Source organism: Oryzias latipes, chromosome 16, assembly GCF_053564925.1.
Source record: "Oryzias latipes strain Hd-rR chromosome 16, Olatipes_Hd-rR_3.1".
NCBI classification, from domain to species: Eukaryota; Metazoa; Chordata; class Actinopteri; order Beloniformes; family Adrianichthyidae; genus Oryzias; species Oryzias latipes.
In genome coordinates, this window is record NC_136252.1 from 18,661,303 (window position 1) to 18,689,193 (window position 27,891).

At 39.7% G+C, this 27,891-nt stretch overlaps 1 protein-coding gene across 1 annotated transcript in view; it reads right to left on the reverse strand.

Moving 5' to 3' along the window:
- c4b (complement C4B (Chido/Rodgers blood group)) overlaps window positions 1-20,191 on the reverse strand; it is a 32,512-nt gene extending 12,321 nt beyond the window's left edge. Inside the window, 16 exon segments of the mRNA NM_001104697.1 lie at window positions 52-123; window positions 1,486-1,603; window positions 1,706-1,849; window positions 7,328-7,519; window positions 7,603-7,767; window positions 7,843-7,995; window positions 8,081-8,193; window positions 16,191-16,329; window positions 16,451-16,574; window positions 18,729-18,816; window positions 18,914-18,996; window positions 19,071-19,159; window positions 19,255-19,325; window positions 19,423-19,612; window positions 19,690-19,882; window positions 20,104-20,191. Of these exon segments, the coding sequence (NP_001098167.1) occupies window positions 52-123; window positions 1,486-1,603; window positions 1,706-1,849; window positions 7,328-7,519; window positions 7,603-7,767; window positions 7,843-7,995; window positions 8,081-8,193; window positions 16,191-16,329; window positions 16,451-16,574; window positions 18,729-18,816; window positions 18,914-18,996; window positions 19,071-19,159; window positions 19,255-19,325; window positions 19,423-19,612; window positions 19,690-19,882; window positions 20,104-20,186 (2,017 nt within the window). The 5' untranslated portion in view covers window positions 20,187-20,191.
- Between the last annotated feature and the right edge of the window lie 7,700 nt (window positions 20,192-27,891).

Below are 27,891 nucleotides of genomic sequence, written 5' to 3' on the forward strand. Positions count from 1 at the left end.
TGGCAGCCTTTCTGAAAACATACAGAAAAGTGGCAAAAGCAGAGATCTTACTCAATCTGTTCATTTCCTGTTGAAGGTCGATGGAGCGTCTTGATCGGCCAATTTTGGACGGACATTTAATCTCTGGATTGATGGGTAAAAGTCATTTTAGTGAGCATAAAATACTTATGTGAGAAGTTTGTCTTTTGGCAGTTTCTAGAGAGCATTTGTTTTTCTTTTTTTAGTTGCAGCACTGCTCTTAATTTTAAATTTTCATATTCCACGTCAGTAACAATTTAGTAAAAAATAAAACGTAACAATGACCCTCCATGTCTTGCACTTTTGTGCTTGCTTCTAATAAACAAAACTTAGCTATAGCCCAATGATGGCAGTTAGTTTTAGGGCAAAGTCAATCTGGCAGAACAAGGACACACCAGACAAACAGCAGCCAATGCCAGAGGCTGATAACGTTGTTCTCTCTCAAAGTCTGATGGCAGTAAACAAAATGAACATCAATGATTACAAAAGAAAGAGCAAGTTTTGCTTCGACGTATTTGCCCTAAATACCAATACCTAAATTTAAACAAACACTAACAAAAGTGATGGCGTTGAGCAATGTTTCACACTTCTTTTCTTTTGAATGTATCAAAAATCGAGGAGTCACCATGAAGATCAAGATCACCATTTAGATCAATTTTACTCGTTTAGAGTCAGTATCCCCTATAGAAGTGTCAGGGCTGAAATGTATGTAGATGTTTCTTTTTTTTTTTTTTTTTTTTGTTTTACTTGTCCTGTCCAACAGCTGGGCAGGCAGATGAGAGCTGAGGGCCTCTTGTGTTGGACATATTTTACTTTAACAAGAGGGGTTATTAATCTTCAGACAAACCAAAGGTATGTCTGAATAAACCCCTTTTGTAATTGAGGCCAAACTTTATTAATTTCAATCATGTTCGAAAATCTTTGGTGTTGGACCGGACGGAAAAGGAAAGAAGGGAAGAAGAGAGAGGGATGTCAGAAAGGGGGGGGGGGGGGGGGGGGGTTAGAGGGTGATAATAGGAGGGGGGGGGTAAGATCAAGAAGCAGCATAGATCAACAAGTTTACTGGTTGTTTATCATTACGGTAAGGTTCAAATGTAGTACAAAAAGGGCGGGGCCTGTCCACACACACACTCAAATGTTATCAACACACCTGCTGGCTGAAAAAAAATGTCCACATGTCAACATGTACACAAAACAGATAGTGTTCACACACGCATACTTATGCCTTAAAACCAACTAGTGTGAAATATTTCATTCATTCACTCATGCAAACTGTTAGTGCAAAGGTGAGCTAACACCTGTGCTCAGGTGAGTGTTTATGTTCTTCTAAAATGGATGGTGGAATGTGAAAAGAAGGAGGGAGAGTGCCCAGCCATCCCCACACCAAGACCCCCGGGGTTTTTCTTAACTATGATGTAGATGAGAAAAATTTCAACAGTTCAATGATAGAAATGTATTATGTCATACCTGTCCTCCATTCTTTTTCGGACTGAGAAAAAAAAGCGAGGCCAGCCTCAATAAGTTTTGATTCTGGCTTTTTGATATACGTGCAGCCAAGGTCATGGGACTCCATGGTTTTAAACACCTATAAAAGTAACAACTAAGCCTTAGCTTGAAAATCTGTCTCTTATAATTTCCAACATTTTAATAAAGATTAAATACAAAAAAGATTGTGCAAAGCCATAACCTGTTGGGCGGTGAGTTTATTATCAGCTTTTAGAGCATAGATGGCCTTATCTACAGCCAGTAAGGCCACTTGAGCTGTCTGACCATGCAGGTCAAACTGTAGCTTAGTTATGGTTCCAGGCCTTGTTTCTTCTTGTGTCTGTACCTGAAATCAGATTAAACTGTTAACACCTTTTTAGAACTAATTTAATATCAAGTTGGTCAATTGAAGTCCTAAAATTGCACAGATGTGTGCAATTTGGGGTGCTAAATGTAAAAGTACGAGAAAAAAATTAGCTGACCATTTATTCAGATTTAGCCAATTTTTGTAATATTTGTTGCGTTTTTATAATCTTTACGGTAGAATATAATTTGCTCTAAACTGGGGGACTAAAAATTAATTGATTTCCATTACTATAATTCAACCAGATTAATCTTTATGAGGCAAGTGTTTAATCAAATGAAATCAAATTGACCTAAATCATGAATATTTTAAAATGAGATAAATCAATAATCAATATTGGAAACACCATTTAGGTTTATTTTATTATAACTTAAAAATGACAAAGTGCATCAAGTGGATGACACATGTGATGGCAGCATAAAATGATCAAGCCATCATTGCAGTCCAATGTTTGGAAACACATTGAATTAGGATGTTCAATGACGGTAGGGCAGTCGACCTCTGATTGGAAGATTGCAGGTTAGATTCCCGCTTTGCCTGCTCATCTGCCAAAGCGTCCTTGGTCAAGACACTAAACCCCACTTTGCCTCTGGTTGGCACCAATGTTGGTCAGCGGAGCCGCCACCAGTGTGAATGGGACTGTGACTGAAAAGCGCTTTGGGCCTTCATTGAAGCCCAAAGTGCATTCAAAATGAACTCAGATCGTTCAGATCATTCAAAATGAACTGATATTGACTATTAATTACATCAGCAATCACAATTTTAGATGTTAATTGACTCATTTCTATCTATCTATCTATCTATCTATCTATCTATCTATCTATCTATCTATCTATCTATCTATCTATCTATCTATCTATCTATCTATCTATCTATCTATCTATCTATCTATCTATCTATCTATCTATCTATCTATCCATCCATCCATCCATCCATCCATCCATCCATCCATCCATCCATCCATCCATCCATCCATCCATCCATCCATCCATCCATCCATCCATCCATCCATCCATCCATCCATCCATCCATCCATCTATCTATCTATCTATCTATCTATCTATCTATCTATCTATCTATCTATCTATCTATCTATCTATCTATCTATCTATCTATCTATCTATCTATCTATCTATCTATCCACAAAAAATGTGGCAATTATAAAAAAAAGTTGGCTAAACCTGACAAGTGTCAGCTAATTTCTAATAATAATTTCAGATTTGAGGCTAAAGTAAAAGTAGCTTCAGAAATATGTACTCCTATACTGTTCATAATTAAATAAATAAATAAATATTTAATTAAATAAATAAATATGACCTCATGCAAATACACAATCAACCAATAAATCTCTCATAAATATATAAAAAGATCATGAAATTGTGAAAAACCTGCACACTGATTTTCAATTAGCCATTATATTATTCAAAATATTTCATTTTGCTTTAAAAACCTGTTCATTATTTTAAAGCAGCATTTAAAAAAAAATAATTTTTAATCATGTTGAATATTATTATAATTCTATGTCCTTTTTCAGAAGCTCGTATTTCAAAATCAATATTTTCCAAAGTATCTTTGTTTATATTTCATGTTGCTGTTTTTCACAATGATTGATTTATTTCATGAAGAGCTTTTTCAGGAGAATATACAAGAAGAGTCACAACACAACAGATTAACTTTACACACAACACATTAACTCAAAACACAACACAATAACTTACAGCGCAACACAATAACTCACAACACAACACATTAACTCATGGCCCAGAAGGGTCACAACACAACACATTAACTTACCTCACAACACTTTAACTCACAACGGAAGTAAAGCAGCAATGGAAGTGCTTTTATTCTGAAATTTCCACTGGGCTGAGCAGCTAACTACCTAGGTAATGTCACAGTGGGCTGTGGGAGGAGCATGATTTTTCTACAAGAGAAGCTAGCAGCAGTGTTGCCAGAAATTGGAGGTTTTGGTTCTAAATTTGCGGGTAAAAATGGCTTTGGCCGGGGTTGCATAATTTGGGCGGTTTTAGGGTCGGTTCGGCGTTTTTTTTCCCCTCATGAATATATTATAGCGGACTACGTTAGGCCGTGTGACTGTTGAACTTCTACGTACTGAAGCTCAGTAAATGCACCAGGCAGAGGCTCAACGGGCTCTGTCATCTAACCTGTTGTTGGGGGTGTGCAATGCCCCGCCTCTTAGAAATTGTGTTATTTAAAGCCTGACACTGCGGCTGCGTGTGGGAGGAGCTACCAGCTAAAGTTATGGTCTGATCGCTACATGGAGCGGTGTCTGTGTTTATCAATCCTTTTATTATTAGTCTGAACTATCTTTTATTTTGAAAAATCATCGGATCGAATGCTAAATCAGTCCAGTAGGGGGAAAAACTCAACGAAAGCTGTGTATTCTTCTTTCTCCTGATCTAATAAAAGGAGAACAGTATTGAATATATCTTCAGCGGATTGGCATTCTTTCATTCATTTTCTTAACCCGCTGTATTCCCGCTATATGCGGCTCTTTCTTCCGTGTGCTAGGCCGGAGCGCCCCGACTATTGTCTCGACCTATGATGACCGTATTTTGCGCTCTCTGTGTAGGATACACTGGAGGAGCGCGGAGGGAATCAACTCTCAGCTGTAGAGGATGTGAACAGGTGAACAGGTAGAGAGGAAAAGCAGGTAGAGAGGCCGGGGAGGGGCTTTGGCTTCAAACTCTGTCAGTGAGATTGAAACACGGTGTCAGATTTAGATGCAGCTTTCACTGCAGGAGTTGAACCAGAGACCCCCCCTGGGATGATCTCAAACATGAAACATGATTACCAAGTAGAACTCTCCAAAATACTAAACCCCATCTCTCCACATTCTTAGTTTAGTGCGGGGGTCGGCAACGCGCGGCTCAGGAGCCGCATGCGGTTCTTTAGCGCTGCCCTGGTGGCTCCCTGGAGCATTTTCAAAAATGTCTGAAAATGTAAAAAGATTGGGGAAAGAAATATATTTTTTGGTTTAATATGGTTTATGTAGGAGGAAAAAACAAGACACAGACAACGTTTTCCAATGCTGTAATAATGGTATAATAAATATTAAATTTCAACATTTCTGTCAACTTAGTTTTGCGTCATAACCTGCAACACACGTTTCTACCAGCAGGGCAGCGGACCGCTAGTGGCTGATGTAAGTGAACCACCATCAGTTCCGTGCATTGCTTTGTAACAATTCACCCTTCACTCAGCGAGGGGAACATCACAACGCCGTTCTATGGCTGGGGCATTAAATATCAAGACAATCTGCTCGATAATATTACCAAGACAAGAAAAAAACTCATAACAGTTTTTTGTGCAATCGTGTATAGTGTGGGCGTGACAAACGTACATTAAACACTTCGCCCAACACTCAAACATCAAAAACCCAATTTCCCCAAATACACAGTATATACAAAAACCCACAGTTCAAACCCAAGTCCAGCAATTTTGCTAGCAAAAAAAAGAAATGCTCTGGAGGAAAAATGAGTGTTCGACAGTCACGCGTTTGGTGTGAGGCCGCTCCGCCTCACTCCTGGAACGCATTCCACCCGTCAAAGAAGCTGTCACAGATCCTCGTACCCCGGATGATCTGAGCTCTTTGGGAAAATATATTCAGGAAGCAAACAATCCGAGCTGGGAAAGGTAATCCGTATGAGAGATTGCTTGCTCCTTCGCACTTCTGCGTCTCTGTCAGCTGTGCATCCCCCCCCCCCCCCCCCCCCGCTCCTGCGTCTCCTTACAAAAAAAAGGTGTGAAGTTAAAAGTGAATATTCTGATCTCCTGCCACTCAACAAAGTCCAATGGCTGTCCAGGAGTGACGTTTTGCATCACTTTGTCGTGTTTCAAACACGTGAAAACATTCCTGAAAAGCAGAGACCTGAACTACCTGCAACTGGAAGATACTGAGTGGCTGGAAAAGCTGCACTTTTTGGTGGATATGACTGTAACAGGCCACCTGAACGAGCTGAATGGAAGTCTGCAGGCGCCGCAAATGCTTTAGGCTGTTCTGTCATTCGAGCGCAGCTGACTGTCAGGGGGAATGGATTTTCCATTTTATTGTTTTTTGTTCGAATCTTCAAAATAAAAATGACATCAAAAATCGTATTTCTTTATTAAATATCTTTAATTTTATCAAAGCAATGAAAAATAATTCACTGATATTGTAATGAAGTTAAACTTGCACAACAGAGCAGTCTCGTGACGCGTCATTCTCCGCAGAATGCACCCCAGGGCAAATAAACATTTAATCATTAATAATGCTCATTATGTATTTGTAGCAACTTAGTCATTTTGATAGTAGGCTAATATAGATACATATTGCATGTGTTGCCTTCATTACAAAGCTTAAATAGGGCTTATAATATTTTGCGGCTCCAGACATGTTTGTTTTTTGTTTTTTTAGTCCAATTTGGCTCTTTCAACATTTTGGGTTGCGACCCCTGGTCTAGTGTTGCGGAGTGGGTGTGTGTGTGTTGGGGACCGCACGTGCGTGTGTGAGAGGAGGGAGCGGAAGAAAGGAGAGGAGAGGAGCACGCGTGCAGCGACAGAGAGGGGTGTGAGAGCGGAGGAAGGACTGTGCGTTCATATTGTGTGTGTTTAGAGGAAGGAGAACCGTCATAAAGAGAAAGTTTCTGGCAATACTGCTGCTAGCTTCTCTTGTAGCAATAACATGCTCCCTCCACAGCTCACTGTGACATTACCTTCTATTAGGGAGTTAGCCGCTCAGCCCAGTGGGAATTTCTGAATAAAAGCACTTTAATTGCTGCTTTACTTCCTTTGTGAGTTAAAGTGTTGTGAGGTTGTGTTGTGACCCTTCTGGGCCATGAGTTAATGTGTTGCTTTGTGAGTTAATGTTTTGTGAGTTATTGTGTTGTGTTGTGAGTTATTGTGTTGTGTTGTGAGTTAATGTGTTGTGTTGTCTGCTCATGTCTGAGTGAAGGAGTAGCCAATCACAAAAGTGTCTCCGCCTTGACTAGTTTGATTGACAGACAGACTCATTCTCCTGAAAAAGCTCTTCATGAAATACATCAGTCATTGTGAAAAAAAGCAACATGAAATAAAAACAAAGCTACTATGGAAAATATTGATTTTGAAATACGAGCTTCTGAAAAAGGACATAGAATTATAATAATATTCAACATGATTAAAAATTAATATTTTAAAATGCTGTTTTAAAATAATGAACAGGTTTTTAAAGCAAAATGAAATATATTGAATAATATAATGGCTAATTGAAAATCAGTGTGCAGGTTTTTCACAATTTCATGTTTTTTTTTATATATTTATGAGAAATTTATTGGTTGATTGTGTATTTGCATGAGGTCATATTTATTTATTTAATTAAATATTTATTTATTTAATTATGAACAGTATAGGACTCCATACAGAAAGCTTTTAGCTGTTACTATCCCACCGAGGACACCCTGAACTCTCATATTCACCCACCTTGACATCTATCTCGCATTCATCTTTGACATCCACCCAGATCGAGTCTGCTATGATGTTTCCATTTTTACTGTGATAGTAACCAACCAGTCGAAAAAATGGAACCATGGCAGCCGTTATCTGCAGTACTTTTGAAACTGATACACCAAGTGGGACGACCCCGGTGCTTATGATGTTCCCACGACTTAATATCTGTATGACATGTAATTTAAGGTTAGTAACCTTGACATCATGTTTACACTTCGTTATACAGTTTTCAGTCATCTATTTCTCACCATGTAATAGATGTTGCCATCTCCTGCAGCATTAAGTGTGTTGAATGTCACCTTGAAATGTTCCCCTACATAGTAGACCTTATTGGTATAAGTCATATAGAGATAATTATCTCTTTGGGAAGCACGCTGTATCGTTTTATTTTCCAGCTGACCATCTGCTGTCACCTAAAGTAGGAGTAAATAGGTTAGCTCTGAACCAAATAAAATGTATTACATTTTCCCAACATCCAGGATACTTACTTCAAATGTAACTTGCTCTAAATTTTTTAAGTTAAAAGGGGCAATCACTGTTCCGTCCTTATCAGTGGGCAATTCCATGGACTCCCCATCCCCGACTTCAATCTTAACTGGCACATTAGGAGCTGGGGAACCATCTGGGAAGCTTACATCCACCTATAGTTGCAGCAAAAACTGTATTTTTGTTGGGTCTTTCACAAACAGGTCCTCCCATTTTTTTCTTTTTCTGTCTCCTACATACCACCACATCCAGTGGATATCCGTAAACAAAGTGAGAGCGAGTTCGTGAAAAATCCACAATGTATTTTTTGGAGAAGACGGGGAGGTAAACTTTTGCTTCCTGAATTTCACCACCTAACAAAGAAAAAAGGCAAAGCAAACTTAAACCTCGGAGAAACTGCCAATTTGCATTGATTTTTAATAGAAAAATAATTCAGAGCATAAACAGTAAAAATTACGTAAATTAGATTTTTTGAATCAAGAACGTCTTTTGATATGTTGCAATTCTGCTTTAATTTTAGAAATTCAGTTTTATCATTATTATGATTACCGGTATATAATGGTATATACACTGAACAAAAATATAAACGCAACACTTTTTTTATTGCTCCTCTTTTCTATCGTATGAATTCAAAGATGTGAAACATTTTCCACATACACAAAATAACCAGTTCTCTGAAATATTGTTCACAAATCTCTCTAAATCTGTGATAGTGAGCACTTCCCCTTTGCCAAGACAATCCATCCCACCTCGCAGGTGTGCCATATCAAGTTGCTGATTAGACAGCATGATTATTGCACAGGTGTGCCTTAGACTGACCACAAGAAAAGGCCACTCTGAAATCTTCAGTTGTATCACACAGCACAATACCACAGATGACGCAAGTTTTGAGGGAGCGTGCAATTGGCATGCTGATGGCAGGAATGTCCACCAGAGCTGTTCTAGGGAATTGAATGTCCATTTCTCCACCATAAGCCGTCCCCAAAGGCGTTTCCGAGAATTTGGCAGCACATCCAACCGGCCTCACAACCGCAGACCACGTGTAACCACACCAGCCCAAGACCTCCACATCCAGCATGTCCACCTCCAAGATCGTCTGAGACCAGCCACTTGGACAGCTGCTGAAAAAATCGATTTGCATAACCACAGAATTTCTGCACAAACTGTCAGAGACTGTCTCAGGGAAGCTCATCTGCATGCTCGTCGTCCTCATCGAGGTCTCAACCTCACTCCAGTTTGTCGTCGTAACCGACTTGAGTGGGCAAATGCTCACATGCGATGCCGTCTGGCACGTTGGAGAGGTGTTCTCTTCCCGGATGAATCCCGGTTTACACTGTTCAGGGCAGATGGCAGACAGCGTGTGTGGCATCGTGTGGGTGAGCGGTTTTCTGATGTCAATGTTGTGGATCGAGTCGCCCATGGTGGTGGTGGGGATATGCTATGGGCAGGCATACTGTATGTTATGGGCGAAGAACACAGGTGGATTTCATTGATGGCATTTTGAATGCACAGAGATACTGTGACGAGATCCTGGGGCCCATTGTTGTGCCGTACATCCAACATCACCTCATGTTGCAGCATGATAATGCACGACCCCATGTTGCAAGGATCTGTACACAATTCTTGGAAGCTGAAAACATCCCAGTTCTTGCATGGCCAGCATACTCACCGGACATGTCACCCATTGAGCATGTTTGGGATGCTCTGGATCAGCGTATACGACAGCGTGTTCCAGTTCCTACCAATATCCAGCAACTTCGCACAGCCATTGAAGAAGAGTGGAACAACATTCTGTTGTAATACTGTAATTTCACCATTAGGTGTCAGTGTCAGTTGTACTGTTGTTGTTTTGTCCTACAAAGAGTTAATAAATGAACGAGGTGACTCGTGTCTGAAACTCAAGAGGTTATGGGCCCAGAGAACGCTGAAAAAGCTTTTTTCACTGTATTTTGTGGATTAAACAGAGTTGTGAGTTTTTTGCTTTTCTCACAATGGAGGATAAGCTGTTTATAGACAAGCTGAGCGGACCGGAAAATTGGGCAACATGGAAGTTTCAAATGGAGCACTTGCTAAAGGCTAAAGGACTATGGGGCATGCTAACGGAGACGGACGTGTTAGCCGCAAATGCTAATGCTCAAGCAGAGTTTACCAGACGGAGAGAGAAAGCATTCTCCACGTTAGTGCTGAACGTGAGTACACCCCAGCTTTACCTTGTAACAAGCTGCCAGACTCCCAAGGAAGCGTGGACTATGCTTAAAGGCCATTTTGAGAGAGACACTTTGGCAAACAAACTGTTCCTTAAGAAAAAATATTTTCGATGTGAAATGAAGGAAGGATGTCAATTAAGTGAGCATCTGAAGCAAATGAAGGAACTGACTGATCAGCTAACAGCTATAGGAGCTGATATTAAAGAAGAAGATCAAATTGTGACACTTTTGGGTAGTCTGCCACCTAGTTATGCCACCATTGTCACTGCATTAGAGACAAACATGGACAATTTGACGCTGCAATTTGTTCAACAAGCCCTAATAAATGAAGAGCAAAAGCGTGTAAATGCAAATGAAAGTTACAGCGGAGCTAGCTCAGGTGGTGGTGCATCAGCTATGTCATCTCAGTGTCGGGGAAGTGTACAGGAAAACTTCAGGACAGTAGGAACAGAAAGACCAACCACATGGCGGTGTTATAAATTTGGAAAGGAAGGCCACATTAAACGTGACTGTCCAAGTTGGAAGTACAAGGCCAAAAAGAAGACTCATAAGGCTAAAAGCATGACATATGATGATGCTGAAGGTGAAAGTGCTTTGTCACCAAAGAGGCAAATCCAACTGACACACCACAACAGTTTGAATGGTTAATAGATTCTGGTGCATCAAAGCACATGACATGTGATAACAACATTCTTCAAGATTACGAGCAGTTCACGGAAGCACAGTCTGTGAAGCTCGGTGACGGCAGGGTGGTTGATGCCCTTGGAATGGGAAACGTCAATTTAAAAATGACTTTCAAAATAAGTACTGTAAAAGACGTCACAATGTATGATGTGCTGTATGTTCCAAAGCTGTTGGGGAATTTATTTTCAGTGGGAGCAGCCACCAAGAAAGGCAACACAGTGCAGTTCTGGAAGTCTCACTGTTACATACGTGGAAAAAATGGAGCTCTTCAAGGAATGGGAACACGAAGAGCTGATGGACTTTATCAGCTGGATGTTAAAAAGGACTTACAAGTTTGTCATAATGCATCAGTAGCAGCCAGCTTATGGCACCAGCGGCTGGGCCACACTACCAAGCTAAAGGAATTAAAAGATCTGGTTAACGGAGTGGACTTCACAGAAACAGAGGTTTCTTTCTGTGAGGGATGTGTTGAAGGAAAACTGTCTAAGCAGCCATACAAGTCGATTGGAGGAATTCTTTCCAAACACAGAATGCAGCTGATTCATAGTGATGTCTGTGGTCCCATGCAGACTGAATCCATTGGTGGAACAAAATATTTTGTGACATTTTTTGACGATTACTCCAGATGCTGCAAAGTGTACTTCCTGAAACACAAGAATGAGGTGTTAGCCAAATTCAAAGAATTTGAAAGAACATTCACAAATGAATGTGGACAAGCTGTTAAAAGACTCAGAACAGACAATGGGGGTGAGTACACATCAAGAGGGTTTCAAGAATATTTGAAAGCTCAAGGCATGCAACATGAAGTGACTGTACCTCACTCACCACAGCAAAATGGTGTTGCAGAGAGAAAAAACAGGACTTTAGTTGAAGCACCTCGAAGTATGCTTTCAGATGCTAAGTTGCCAAAAATGTACTGGGCAGAAGCTGTAGCCACAGCAGCTTACATTCAGAACAGGCTACCTACATCTGTGCTGAAGCAGGAGACACCCTCTGAGAGATGGTGTGGAAGAAAACCTGACATGAGTCACATGAGGGTGTTTGGATGCATTGCTTATGCACATATTCCAGATGAAAAAAGACAAAAACTGGACAAAAAGGCTCAGAAGCTTCGTTTTGTAGGCTATGCAAACAATGCTAAGGGTTATCGCCTATATGATGAAGAGATAGGAAGGATTTTAATCCGCTTGGGACGTCATTTTCAATGAAACAAACTTTGACTAGAAACAGGGAGCAGAAGAGCCCCACCCAGAGAATGAAGTAACTGTGGACACAAATGACATTGAAACAGAGAATGAAGCCATTGCTGATGATGATGTCAGAAAAAGTGACAGAATCAAAAAAGCTCCAAAGAGATATGGATACGACGAGTTTGCTGATGCAGTTGTTGTTGATCATCATGCAAATATGTGTTGTGTGACAGACCCACTCACAATGAAAGAAGCTCTGATGAGTCCAAATGCAAAAGAATGGCAGGATGCAGCTGATTTGGAATATGAGTCGCTGCTCGAAAATGAGACGTGGGATCTAGTGGACTTACCAAAAGACAGAAAAGCTGTAGGTTCAAGATGGGCGTTCAAAGTCAAGCATCATAGTGATGGAAGAGTGGAGAGATACAAGTGCAGACTTGTCGCCAAAGGCTACTCACAGTTGTATGGTGCTGACTATGATGAGACATTTTCACCAGTGGTACGTTTCAGCTCTATTCGTACATTGCTGTCTTTTGCAAATCAAAGCAATCTGCATGTTCATCAGATGGACGTTGTAACTGCATTTCTAAATGGACACTTGGAAGAAGAAATCTATATGGAGCAACCAGAAGGATACATCAAACCAGGACAGGAACACCTGGTGTGCAAACTAAAAAAATGGACTGAAGCAATCTCCTCGTTGCTGGAGCAAAGCTTTCACAGAGTTCATGATGGAACTTGGTTTTAAACAGAGCACATCAGATCCCTGTGTGTTTGTGAGATCAAGACAGGAGCTTGAGATCCTTGCAGTTTATGTGGATGATCTCATTCTGATAACAGAGTCAACTGAGAGCATGAACGAGTTGAAAGCAGCTCTCAAGAAGCGCTACAAGATGAAGGACATGGGTGAGCTGTCCTACATCCTGGGCATCTCTGTGGTGCAAGACAAAGAGAAGAACTGTGTCCTTCTACATCAGAAAAGTTATATTGAAGCCATACTTAAGAAATATGGGATGGAAAATGCTAATCCTGTTGCAACTTCTGCTGATACCAACGTTAAACTGAAAAAGAGTGATGGTGTTAGTAAACCAGTACACCAACAAAACTATCAGTCAAGGGTGGGAAGTTTGCTGTATGGTTCAATAGCCACACGACCAGACATAGCTCAAGCTGTGAATGCTGTCTCAAAGTTCAATGCAGATCCCAATACTGCTCATCTGACTGCCGTGAAGAGGATTCTTCGATATTTGAAAGGGACAGTGAATCTTGCCCTTAAATATGAACAGTCAGACTCTGGATCTTTAATTGGATTTTCAGATTGGGCTGGTGACCAAGATGACCAACGTTCGACAACAGGCAACATGTTTCTACTGAGTGGAGGAGCGGTGAGCTGGCTCAGCAAGAAACAGGCAACAGTTGCACTCTCAACAGCAGAAGCTGAATATGTTGCACTTAGTCAAGCTGCTCAAGAAGGGGTTTGGCTGAGACGTTTACTGGCTGATGTTGGAGTGGAGAACACATCCACAGTGATCATGGAAGACAACCAAAGTGCCATCGCAATTGCAAAAAATCCAGTGGATCACTCCAGGGGGGTATTCCAGGAAGCATGTTTAAACTAGCCTGACTTTAAGCCTGAACTCTGGCTGAAATCCGCCTGAACTTGCTTACTCTGGGTATGTCGGTTCCAAAAGACCGGATAAGAGTTGGCGTAATTACGCTCGACTTGGTAACCCTGGGTTAATGGGCGTGCACAGCAGGTACATAAAGACATTCTCAATAGATCGCCGATTTCCGGAGTCACCATGGAAACGCTGTACTTCAGAGAGACGGAGTCTGAGATTTTAATGACGGCGTATGAAGATTACACGTCCATCAAAAAAGTAACACGGCTGCATCACCAGTAAAAGAAAGAGTTTCTGCGTGTAAAAAAAGAGCTGACAAAGTAAACGCAAGAGTTTCTGATCTTGTTTCCATTTTCCTTGTGACGCATATATATATATATATATAAAACGTATCCAATTTTGCCAACTTAAATGAATTACTTCTATTGGGAACAAACAATTGAGTTAAATTTATTCAACCTAATTTCTTACGTCTATAAAACTAAATAATTGTTTACAAAACTCAAAATTAACATATTTATTTAACTAAATGTCACATTACTCCAATTCAATTACTGTTTTTTCCATCTTAATTAATTATATTTCTTGAACTCTCAAATGTCTAAGTTTGAGCCGGCAGATATTCTAATTTTTATAACAATAAAAAAGACGGGGGGAAAAATGCACGGAGTGCAAAATCTCAATGGGGAATTTACCATCATTGTTCTTACAACAAAAACTCGTAGGGGTGCTATATAAACTCATCATTCTCTCCTTCACTCTCACCCATGGTGCAGAGACGTAAGCTCAGTAGGGCAAAATAACTCGGCGAAACATGGCAAAACACAGTAAAACAGCTAAACAACTAAACACATTTGGTCAAAAACCCACACTTAAACCCAACAGGCAAAGGGAATGATATCCCACAATCCTTTGCTGTGCCGATCTAACAGCAGCACCAAAGTTACACCTACTTAATTGAATTAATTTGAATGAAAGTAAAATAACTGTCTGAAAACTACGTGTAATTTTTAAACTGACTTACAAAAAAAAGATTTATCTTAACTGAAACAAATAATTAAGTTAGATCAAAGTAAAAAAAATATTTTTCCAACATCCATATGTGGTCTTATCACCATCTCACTGTGGAAAAAGTATTATCTGAGCTTCTTCATCCACTAAATCATCTTCAAATGGACACTCCATGTTGCCTCACCTCTCTGTAAACAAACTAAGCTTCAACTAAACCTGCTCCGGACCAGGTTATGTTCAGAGCATGAGTTGCTATGGCAACTTGACCTACCCTGAAACATACCTCCATTTCTGGAACCGAAAGAGGAGGTTATCAACTTCCTTAGCCTCAAACTTATCGTGAGGGCTAGCATAACCTGCTTTCTGGAATACCCCCCTGAACTAAGCATATAGACATTTGATATCACTACATCCGTGAATGTGTGCAAAATGGACAAATAAATATACAATATTATCCAACTGAAGATATGACAGCAGATATCTTGACCAAGCCGTTGACAAAACAGAGGTTTGAAAGTCTCAGAGGAGAGGTTGGACTTTGTTTTGTGTGAGAAAATAGTTGAATTTTTTTTTTCAGGTTACTACTGAATGTATCCATAAATATTTTTGTTTTGTAAGAAAATGAATATGAAGATAAGAAATGTAAAAGAAAGGAGATAATTAAGGTTACGGGATACAGCAAGTGAGTTTGAAGAGAGATATCTGGAATTTAAGTTTTTTCTTAAAAAGAAACTGTTATAAAAGTAGTTTTTGTGAAGAAAAAAAAAGGTTTGTCTTCAAGGTTCTAAATAATGTGAAATTAAGTGGGAGTGTTGTAGTACTGTAATTTCACCATTAAGTGTCTGTGTCAGTTGTACTGTTGTTGTTTTGTCCTACAAAGAGTTAATAAATGAACGAGGTGACTCATGTCTGAAACTCAACACATTCCACAGGCCACAATAGACAACCTGATAAACTCTATGCGAAGGAGATGTGTCGCACTTCATGAGGCAAATGGTGGTCACACCACATACTGACTGTTTGTCTGAGTCCCCTAACCCCATCAATAAAACAAAACTGAAGATTTCAGAGTGGCCTTTTCGTGTGGCCAGTCTAAGGCACACCTGTGCTATAATCATGTTGTCTAATCAGCATCTTGATATGGCACACCTGTGAGGTGGGATGGTTTGTCTTGGCAAAGGAGAAGTGCTCACTATCACAGATTTAGACAAATCTGTGAACATTATTTCACATCTTTGAGGTCATACCATAAAAAATGGGAGCAATAACAAAACTGTTGCATTTATATTTTTGGTCAGTGGAGTATTCCGGAAGCAGAATGCTTTGGACAGGTAGTAAATGGGAACAGCAGAGTGGAAGGGCATTACAAAAAAAGGATGAAAAATACCGATTTCAAACATCTTTACTGTCTTTTTCCTTTAACTGAGGTCCTATTACTAATGCTTAAAGAAGCTTGTATTGATGATTTCTTAATGGCAAGATAATAAACTACAGTGGCAACAATGATGACTCAAATATTGGGGGGGTAAAGATTTTAGGGGGAAGCTACCCCCCTTGACTCCCTGTAGCTCCGCCACTGAGTTTAATTAATTGTCAGAAGTGATTTAGTATTATATTGTGACAGTGTGCCACTTACTTTGAACGTTGGTAACAAAGACTCCCACAAAGAGCTGCAGTTTATTTTCTAATTTCGAAAGGGTGAGGTTCAGCTTTTCCTGAAGTTTTGAATTAATTTTTTCCAGAGAAAGACTAACCTCTGCACTTCCATTGTGGACCTGGAAAATATTGATATAATATAAGAGTGCAATAAAACAACAAAGTGGCAAACAAACAATGAGTCCAAAACTAATAAAAAAAAAACATTGAAGGTTAAAGACCATTTTTAAACTTTCTTACCGAACTTGCCAGTTCAAGTCCTTTGATCAAAAAAGGTTTTAATTCTTCCTTGTTGGTTTTTCCTTTCTGTACTACTCCAAATTGGCAGTGGTAGGCACCTTTAACTGTCTCGCCATATGAATACCTGGAAAGAAGCTTAACCAGTTTAAAACCTAGGAGAATTAGAAAAAAGGTCTAAAATGCACCTTAACATGGTGTAACCAATAGTCTAAAGTCAATACGCTGGCTTGTTGCATACGCAAAGTTTGATGCCATATTGTATAGGTCGAGATGCCAGCTCACTGCTAAGGTACAAATGCACAGAGCTGGAAAAACAACAAAAGTGAATTTCCACAAGTAAATTATTACTGTTAACTAATAAAGGAGAACTTTGAAAATTTTTTTTTAGGAAGATCTGAGTGAGTTTACCGTCAGAATAGAGAATGTTAAGGCTGATCTTGTAGTTTGTTCAAAGTCAATGGTAACATTAGACATCACACTATTTCCATGCTTTCTGGCAGGAGCACCAATCTTTTTTGTGTAGGATGACAGTCTGAATTGAAGCAGATTACTAAGCGGAGTATAGAAACCGGCCTGGATTCCCTCGGCAGCATCAGGAAAAGGCTGCTGAGTGCATACTCACTACACCCTCTTTCACACCTGCGGGCCCCCCCGGATCGGCTCAACTGTTGACTGGGTTGCACTGTTCTCAGTCCACTCCGACAGCGTCTCACCACCCCGGGCGTGGACTGGCCCACGTACAACGGGCGCAAGAGGTCTGCTGCGATGTCTGCTACCCAGCAACCCATTTTGAAACACAGACTCAGGAGTCTAAAAGTTTGTGTAAATCTTAGTCTGTGTGTAAATTTGAGTAAAATTACAACCATTCTTCAGGTGTGCATTGTGTTTTCTATATGATGACGTATTTATTTATAGAAAGGTTCAAATGTCGTTCATCTGTTGCCTCTTGTAAAAAAAACATTAATATCATAACCTGGGACTTATTTTTGTAATTATCAAAGTTTTTTATTTTTTGAATTGGACAAAAATTAAGCATTTTATGGTCATATTATTGTATCTGCGAAGTCTTTGGCTGACCTTTTTTATAGAGGAGGAGGGTCTAAGGGCAGGGATGCCTATTTTAGCTTAGTGTATTTAGTTTAACAATCAGCTATTGTTTTATATGACTGATTTTAAGTTTTGTACAATTAGTGAAGCCTGTTGAGACAACTGTGTTGTAATATTGGGCTACATGATTAAAACTGAATTTAATTTAATTAAATTGAATAGGCTGTTGCTCTTGACGTATCTTGGATAATGGTAGTGGGCCAGCATGGCATCTCTGGCAAAAATACCTCATTGGGTGTAAATGTATTGGAAATAATTCATTATTAACATACTTTGTATTTTAAAACAGCAAATAGACTTTTTTTTTTTAAATGAACGTTTTTGAGATTTTGGGGAAGCAACCATTTTGAAATCATCAGGAAATGCCCTTCTACTGCCCCTGGTGGAATGATAATGAACTACATAGCAGAAAACATGGACCATACAATAGGTTTAAGGAAAGTTTGGATAAAGCTAATGAGATGGGGGTGTCAGAAATGTGTGGATCATATGATACAATGATTATATAAGGATATTTAGGCAAACAGTGATAAAAACAATGTCCATTGAAAAAACTGCATTATACTAAATCCCATCATGGTTTTGTTTGTAATAGTTTTGAGGACAAAACGCTAAAAATTAAGGCTATTTGTGACTGGTTTAGTTTTGCTGTTCTTTGCTTCTTGTTGGCAATAAATAAATTTGCATGTCTCATGTCTCAATGATCCAATTCAACAGCAGATTGGTGTTGGAGAGAACATTTGGAAAACTGTTCATGGGTGCGACCCACATTCTCAGCTTTAATGCTCATCCCACAATTGCCTGCTCCTTACAAATGTGAACAATGTGTATTATTATCAAGCAGCAGTTGTTACAACAAAAACACAATTTACCAAAATCAGCTTGCCTTGCATTTCATGCTAATCGTGCTTTTCTAAAAGGATGGAGTTCAGTAAATTTGAATAATGATAATTATTTAAATCTTTGTAATAAATGTGTTTACAGTACTGAATAATTCTGACTGAGAGCACAAAACAGCATAACCATCATGACAATAGTTTTGTTAGTTTTATTCCCATTAAATCATTTCTAAAACTTTGCATCAGTTTAAAAGAAAACCCAAATAATTATCGTAAAATGTAAATTCTGAGGATTGGTAAGGAGACAAATTAGTTCATTGGTTAAAACTTACATTGCTGAGATGGTAAAGGTCAGATGTTCATCAGTCAACAAAATGTACTTCTTCTCCAATGAAATGTTCACATCAAAACTTGGCATGACTAGGAAGAGTAAAACGTGTTAAAAGACAAAAAATACGGAAATAGTATATTTTATTGAGGAAAAAAAATTCAATATTGACGTTATTCTAATCCTTACCAAACTGTTCCACTTTGAACTCTCGCTCAGCTGCTTTGTCTTTATCATTTTTATATTGTGCTGTAATCTTCCATGTACCCATTCTTTAAACACAAAACCTGTGTCAGCGCTGCTTTTCAGTTATGTTTGATATAGATGCAAATATGTTTGAACATACTTAGAGACACTGGGAATGGAGAATGTGTTCTTGTGAATGCCTCCTTTTGCAAACCACTCAGAGTTTAGTATTCTGTTCCCAGCAGCGTTCTGTTTTAAGACAATAATGCAGATAAATTCTGATTACAAAATATTTTCTGGGGTCCTATAAAGTAACATTTCACACAAGAAAATTGTTGACTTGCATATATTGAAATGACGATCGGTTCATTGTAGGGTCTAAAACTGTGGTCAAGCGTAAATATCCTGTATTTCACTAAAGACAAAAAACAAAGCACAAGATATAATTTTTAAATGAAATTAAGGACATTCTTGGAATTGCATTGATATAAAGGAGATGGCTTAGTATTTACCTTTCTGTGTTGGGTTGTAGATCGGCTGATCAGTCTGAATAAAAATGTATCCTCTTTGTTCTGAAACCAGGACTTTTGTTGACTTTCTTTGAGGACCTTTCCCATCAACTTGACTTTGTGCCAGTAGGTTAAGGTATGGTGGAGAGTGTTTTTGGTTTGTTGGAAGGTCAAACCACCTCTCGCTGTTTATCTGTCAAAACACAAATCAGGACTTTCATTTCAACCTTGTCTTTAGGTCTTGGTTTTTGCACAAGAATGTGCTCATACCATCAGCTCAACCAGTTTGGGCTCCTTGTTTCCAGTGCAGCCAACATGTGCCGTGTTTGAAAAAATACCAAGTTGTTCATGCTCCAGCCAGAGATTTACCGGTACACAGTCTTGGCCATTTTCTCCTTCAATTTGGACAAAGACCTTCTCTTTAACACCCACGTGAAATATGGTTGGGGCTGAAATAAAAAATCTACACACAGGCAGAAACACAAATCAAAAATAATTTTTTACTTTTTCATTTATTCTGCATCCATTCATTTAATTGTGCTTATATATTTATAAATTTGCCAAGCAATTTATTTAGTCTTGCAACATTGGGTTCAAAATACTAAATATAATGACAACAAGTTAAAATATATTTACACATGATTTGACTAGTAGTGTTGTCTTAAAAGAAAGCCTTAAAATTACCTGTCTTGCGTTGAAAGGGTCACTTTCAAGAGCAGGAGCAGACTTAAAACAGTGCAGCCCTTCATTGTGCAGCTGCTTTGCATGCTCTGACAGGAACCTTGGAATAACTGGTGTTTTATGTGTACTCAACCCATTTATTACTCAATCACTTCATCTAACTATTCACCCATCCCACCCCCCTACTTTGATTCTTCTGCTAAGACAACATCAATGTTTACTCTAATGGTGTTTGGAGTTTACACAGAACTAATTAGGATGTATACATTATCTAGATTACATGCAGAAAATACTTGTTTGTTCTTCAGAAACAGCAGTTTCTCACACAAAGAGGGGGACAAACCTACTAATAATTAAGGTTTTGCAGAACAGATCGCACCAAAGTCAAAGTGCAGATTGATCTATGGCCCTTTGGGCCTATGAAATGTGCATTATGCTTGGCTAAAAGCACTGAAAAAGTTGCTTTTTGTTTTCCTGATGTATAACCCTCTTCTTATTGGTCACTGCAAAAACCAAAGTTCCCCCAACTCATGTGATTTACAAGAAATCGAGTGGTGTTTTTATGTTTGGCTTAGTGTGAGTTTTGTATAAACAGCACTTTTTTGATAAGACCAAAGTTCAGCTGGAGCTCGCAGCTTTTTATTTACTTGTGATTTTAGCTCAGCAACTTGCTGCTTTTTAAACATATTTTTCATTTTGAAAACAAAACAGTTAAATCAAATAATATCTATTTTTGTTGTTTTCGAATCAACTCCTATAATCTGCCAATGATCTACCAATCTGAACATGTTTTCAGGCTTTTTTAACTTCTTTTCCTTTTCTTTTAAACTCACTTTTAAAAAAAAAACTTTTCCTTGTCTTCATTATAAAATCCATTACTTGACAACTTTGCTAAATTAATCAAACTGGGATGTATGACCAACTCTGAACATTATTAAAAATCAAAGTATAATGTTTATTTTCTCTACTTGAGAAAATGTGAAAGGAATGTGACTAAAGAAAATGTGACTAAATGAGAAAGACGTAGTACATGCTCCTCGGATCATGGAGTCTGCCATAAACACCGAACTTTGCACATGCGCAGCTCTGCTGCAGAATCACCCGACATCACAGTGAACAGGTTACCGTAAAGCAGTGTTTTTCAACCAGTGTGCCGCGGCACACTAGTGTGCCGTGGGAGATGGTCAAGTGTGCCGTGGGAAATTGCCCTCATTAACTGCACTAAGATTTTCCATCTCCAGGATTTCAGCTCTTTGTTCATCCAAACAGGCCCTGATAAAACACTGAGTAATTAGGAATATAAAAGATCTTAAAATTACTTTTTCTTTGTGTTTAATTATATTAAAGACATTTTGATAATTATGACGGTACTGCGATTTACCTGCAGTCCCCGCCCCTTTAACTGTCTCCGCCAATCATTCTTGAAGGCTTAATCACATGTCATCAGTCTGACCAATCAGAAGTGCTTAAAGTTTTCACTTCCTTGTTCTTAATTCTGCTAATAAAGTCGCTCAGTTCTAACAAAAATACCAGCTAAACCTCGTCTTTAGCGGTGTAGCTTTCCACCGAATCCGGTATCAGACCGTGGAACAAGTGAACAAAATAATGAAGCTCAGAGACGGGAGTCTTTCTGCCCTTTTTCTGCCGTTTTCACACTACATCTCCCATGAAACCACAACAAACAGTCTCTAAATTTTCTAATTTAACTTTTATTTCATCTCATAGAAAAAACAGCCGCAACTTCCTGCTTTTTCTGCCACAATTATCACAAAAATCCAAGTGACATTGCGGCCGGGGGGGGGGGGGCTGTCGATCAATACAGACGATGAATTTCTGCTTTTCTTTTTTTTGGATGCTGGTGTGCCGCGGGATTTTTGTCAAGGTTAAAGTGTGCCGTGGCTCAATAAAGGTTGAAAAACACTGCCGTAAAGCACCTTGTATGAACACTAACATAAACACAGGTTCTAACTTTACCATAACACATTGGTGCACTTTAATCTTTACATCTTAACAGGTATCATTAAAAGACCTTTCAGCATCTTTTTATGTAAATAACTGTCACCTCAATGAAGGAAATATTCACTTATATCATATAAAACAGTTTATTACGGAAACACTGAGCTGCCATCGCGAAAAATATTGTAACGATCCAGCCGGACCGTCACTTTAGTGGGGTAGCAAAGCCAACTGCTCATGAAGAGGTTTTAATGGAGAGCTGTCCGTGCCCCATACACCGCACGACCCCGGACAGTCTCAGGAAGAAATAAACAGGAAGAAGTCAATGTCTACTTTTGAGCATCATGCCCGGTTATTCTAACACACATACAGCCCAAACAGCATGGAGCGTCACTTCAGCTTCCAGCCCTCTGACTCAAGGTTTTACCTAAGCTCCCCAATTCCCATGAGCCTTAGGGGCTGAAGGCGGGGCTAACCCCCAGGTCGCTACACTGCCCCCACCTAAGAGGGTTAGTGTCCCCACAACCCTCACATAACTGCAGAACTAAACAACACAACACAACAGCAAAACACAGGAACACACTGGCTGGAGACTCCTTCGCACAATCCTGGGTTTCGACCGCCACCGTGTACAGTCCTCCTCTTAACTGGCTGGGTTAGCACATCTGCAACTGACACAGTTCCATGCCAGTATGTGCCCAGCCAGGAGAACCAGTCCCCGCCTCTGTGGAAGCACCACCATCAGGGTGCACGTCACCATGGGGGAGCAGACTCTCTCCAAGTGAAGAGCTGCACACCAGCAGCAGAGGGTCCCCAGGCATCCCAGGCGATCGTCTTCGTCTTAACTGAAGCAAATAATTAAGTTAGATCAAAGTAAAAAAGTTTAATTTTCCAACATCCATATGTGGTCTCATCACCCTCTCATGGTGGAAAAAGTATTATCTGAGCTTTTTCATCCACTAAATCATCTTCAAATGGACACGGCATGCTGCTTCACCTCTCTGTAAACAAACTAATATTCAACTAAACCTGCTCCGGACCAGGTTATGTTCAGAGCATGAGTTGCCATGGTAACTTGACCTACCCTGAAACATACCTCCATTTCTGGAACCGAAAGCTGAGGTTATCAACTTCCTTAGCCTCAAACTTATCGTGGGAGCTAGCATAACCTGCTTTCTGGAATACCCCCCTGGTGTCTGAGTCATTCATATTCACAATAAACACATTAAATACATTACATTTCAGTTGTGTGCAACTTAAATTAATCTTAACTTCATTAGAATTTCTTGCCTTTACATGTTTGAAAATTGAATGACTGACTTTTTGGGGCGGCCGTGGTGCAGCGGTAGGGCGGTCGTCCCATGATCGTAAGGTTGCAGGTTCGATTCCCGCCTTGCACGCCCATGAGTCGAAGTGTCCTTGGGCAAGACACTGAACCCCACCTTGCCTCTGGTGGTAGGCGGGCGCCTGTGTTTGGCAGCGGAGCGACCACCAGTGTGTGAATGTGTGTGTGACTGGGTGAATGGGTCTGCGAAGAAAGGCGCTATATAAGTATACGTCATTTACCATTTTACCATTTTTGCATCAAAAGCAAATAATATATTAAAAGTAATTACATTGCTACGGTTAAGTTCATATTTTACCCTAGTAATATGCTGAATTCCCATTAAACTGGATGCGTTATTCCCTCCACCCGTACACATTAAGAGCCCATTAACTTGAATACACATATACAGCCAAAACGGGATTTAACTGACTTCTGCAAACAGGTCCCTGACTTATGGTTTCACAATTGAGATTCCCCCCTTCCCATGAGTCTTAGGGGCTGAAGGCGGGGCTAACTCCCGGTAACCTCTCTGATCAGTTCCTTTACGTGAGTGTCAGTCAGAACGGACCGATGCCTTGATTTCGCGTGTTTCAAGGTAATAAACAGGGACTGGAGGACAAATATTGAGGAGAACGGGGACAGCAGATTGAGACCAGCTCTTTTACACACGGGGAATTTTCCGTTCTCCAAAACGTAACAGGGCCTTCTTTCAGAGAGATTTCTCCTCATTTAGCTCCGGTTCTCTCGCTGCCTCATCAGTGACCAGCGGGGATCTCATCAGTCAGTCTCTGCATTAAAGGATCCATGAGAAAAGTGATCTGCAGTCGTTTTTGTTCAGCAGCAGCGTCACGTTCTGCGCTTTATTCATTTGTATTGCAGCTTTCTGCTGTGAGCTCCACAAAGAAGGAACGTGGGATGATAGTTGTTTTGAATGTGCACTTTGAAAAGCTTCAGCTTGTTAATAAAGGAGACACTTTGTTTCAGATCAGGAAGAGTTTTTAATATTTTCCGGGATACGTTTTGTTCTTTTCTGGCATGATCTATTTTACTGCTTCCAGAAGCTCATAATAATAAACACAGTGACTCTCCACTCCGTTCAGTAAAAAGTAAGAATCTTCCCGTTCTTCCAGAAACGTCCTGTGTTTATCCTTATACTCTAAATTTCACAATTTTAACCATGAGGGTAACAGTCTGCACGCACATCAAATCTATATCTATGTGTTCCGGCAGTGGGCGTAACCTGCGCAAATGATTGGCAGACACGCATGTGTCGGGAGCAGCATCAAACACACACATACACACACACTGCCAAATTACTTTCATTAATAATTATTATTTATTTGTAATACCCTCTGGTGGTTTGAGTGTGGTTTAAGAGGGAAAAAATTATGAAATGAGGCACAGTATATAGAAAATATGATGAGACGCAAAGAGCCGCACGCTCATTGGCCAAGAGCCGCATGCGGCTCGCGAGCCGCGTGTTCGCCACCCCTGATGTAGTGTTTTAGAGTTGCAGGGAATAACTTTCTTCAGTACGGACATGCTGTGTTAACTTCTTTTATTAACATTACGGGTAGCAATCGCTTTTAACAGAAGGCTTCGTGCTTCGTTCATATCCCATAATGCATTATTCTTATTGTCAATACATCTTTACCTTAACGGAGATGCATTCGAGTGCAGTAGGATAAACGTATATCAAAATATTACAAAGTACACCTCGATTTATGCTTTTATCCTAAGCTAATATTAGCGTATACTTTTATCCTGCAGAAACGATGAGTCGAGCATGATTATTTACAATTTATTAGGTGTCAACATCAAGCAGTTAAAGCAGAACTTTATGTTGATAGCATTCACGAGCAAGTGAGTGAAAACTATTTTATTATTAGCTTCATCATAACATAAGAAGCCATGCCAACTAGTTATGTTTGATATTATGTGTAAAAACCACAACTGGAGCCAAAGCGCGTCCTGTTGGTGTGATGCACGTAGTGTAGCTCCAGAAAGTCACAAACTGTCTAGATGCTACTTGATGAATATGTCATGTATACAATCCTACTTTTTTTGTAAGGTTCAGTAAACCACTGTTCAGTCCAGTTTAAAACAATTACTTTTACCATGAATAACTAATAATAAATTGTTTCTGTAGATTGACATATCAGTTATTGGAAGCATGGATGATGACAGCTTGGCCACCTACGTTCCAATCTACGGTGACAGGATTGCCACACGAAGGTTTTGCTCTGAATATAAAAAGAAAGGTGAGAGAGATGCACAACGGCAGTCATTGCTTCAAAAACTAAAAAGAAAGATGGGATTTGACACACAATCAGAAGGCCCTGACCATGGGGAACATGATACAACTCAAACACATCCAAGGGCATATTTGAAGAACAACAAGCTGGCTGTGAGAAAGACCAGAAAGGTTGAGTTAGGATGGATACACGAAGGAAAGTAGCTACGCAAGAAAAATGGAGGTGGAACAAGGAGAATAGATTTGTCAAAGGAAGCAAAAAAGGCTGACATTTTAAGCATTGCAAAGGAACTATTTTTTCCAAATGGAAGATCTAAAAAGGGACAACTGGAGAATTTTACTTTTGATATTTTAGATTATCAAGAGGATGCAGTATTAGATGAAAACACCACAGTAGGAGAACTTTATTCCCTGCTAAAAATGGGAACGTTAAGATTTTATCTTTGCACAAGAGAACGGAAGGAATCTAGAATCACAGAAATCAGTATTCCAGATGACGACATGGACCACGATGAGCCAGAGGATGAAAACAGCTCCTCATATTCATCTAACTTCTCAGAGGTCCTGATAGGTCCTCACACCGGTGAACCTCTGGCATGGCAACTGGAAGACACTCTGTCCATTTCATCAAGTGATGAAGGGGAATCTGTGAGTTTTAATCTTCCTTCAGCCACCCTGAACTTAAGTTCTGTGAACCAGTTTGTCTCAAACAACTCTACACCATCGACAGCTACCTCCACTGAAGAGCCTGGACCTGCTCTTATGCTCCCACCATCTGCTGTGTCTATTTTGTCAAGTTATGAAGGAGACTCTGGAGTTCTTCTTATTCCTTCTTCTGCCCTTGAGCTGGCAAGTCCAAGCAATATCACAACCAGTGATGTGCCATCTACATCCAGTGTTACTGAGCAGCCTTCATCCACCTCTGTGTCCCACATACCTAGTATGAGTTCATCAGATAATGAAGTACACAGTAATACTGAGCTGTCCGGATATGACACGATTAATGTTAACATTAAACTTCACACGACAATGCTTATGGATGAACTGATAACACAGTTCAAAGATCCCAGCTTGCTCACCTGCCCTTTGAAATTTAGTTTTATCGATGAGATAGATGCAGATGGAGTTTCTAGAGATGTCTATTCTGCTTTCTGGACAGAGTTTTTAGACAGTGCTGCTGAAGGGCAAGACATGAGAGTTCCATTACTTTCCCTAAAGTGGCAGGAGGAAGAATGGAAATCTGTTGGATGAATCCTGGTTAAGGGGTTCCTAGACCATGGCTATTTCCCTAGCCGCCTTGCACCAGCTTTCACAGTGGCGCTGGTTTTTGGTGAGCACTTGGTGTCACCTGACTTGCTATTTGAGTCACTCCTCTTTTACATCAGTCCAGAGGAGAGAGATCTTGTGAACAAGGCTTTGCTGGAGGATCTTCTTGGTGAAGAGCATGAGGAGCATGTTTTATTAGATCGTGTGGGTGCTAAATTTATCCCAACAAGAGAAAACTTGAAAGCTATGCTTTTAAATGTTGCACATAATCTGATCATTCAACAGCCAAAATATGCTCTTGATAAAATGTCAGAAGTTGCAAGAACAACATTTGCACATGTCTTCAAGAGCCAACTAAAAATTCAAGAAATGTATGAAAACATGAAACCTACAGCAAGAAAGGTTCTAAAATTATTAGATGCTAATCCTACCACACAAGCTGAGAGCCAGAGTCTGAGGTACTTACAGCAGTACATCAGAGGACTGGATCAGGCAGGTCTCAGAAGGTTTCTGTGATTTACAGCTGGCTCAGATGTGCTTTGTGTTACTAAAACTGAAGTTCTCTTCACATCCTTAGATGAAGTACGGCGGCTAGTAGCACATACATGTGGTCCAGTTCTGGAGCTACCTTGGACATACTTGTCCTTCCCAGAGCTGCGTGTGGAGCTCGACAATATACTGAGCAGCAACAGCTGCTATGTTATGAACATTGCGTAGTATTAAAAATACGGTGCCTGTTGAAATCTCTTTTTTTATGTTGAAATGTTTTACAGAAATAACACAAATGTGCACAAATAACTCTAAAGTGTTTTGGTAACGTTTTGGTTATTACTATTTAACATATTCCAAAAGAAGTTTTTTTTATTTGACTTAAGAATAGAGACAATATCAGGAGAATGTTCAAATGCGATGTACCACTGTAAAATTCATATTCAACAGTTTTTCTTATTGATGCTAATGGAAAAGAATCACTTATTGAGAAGGAAGA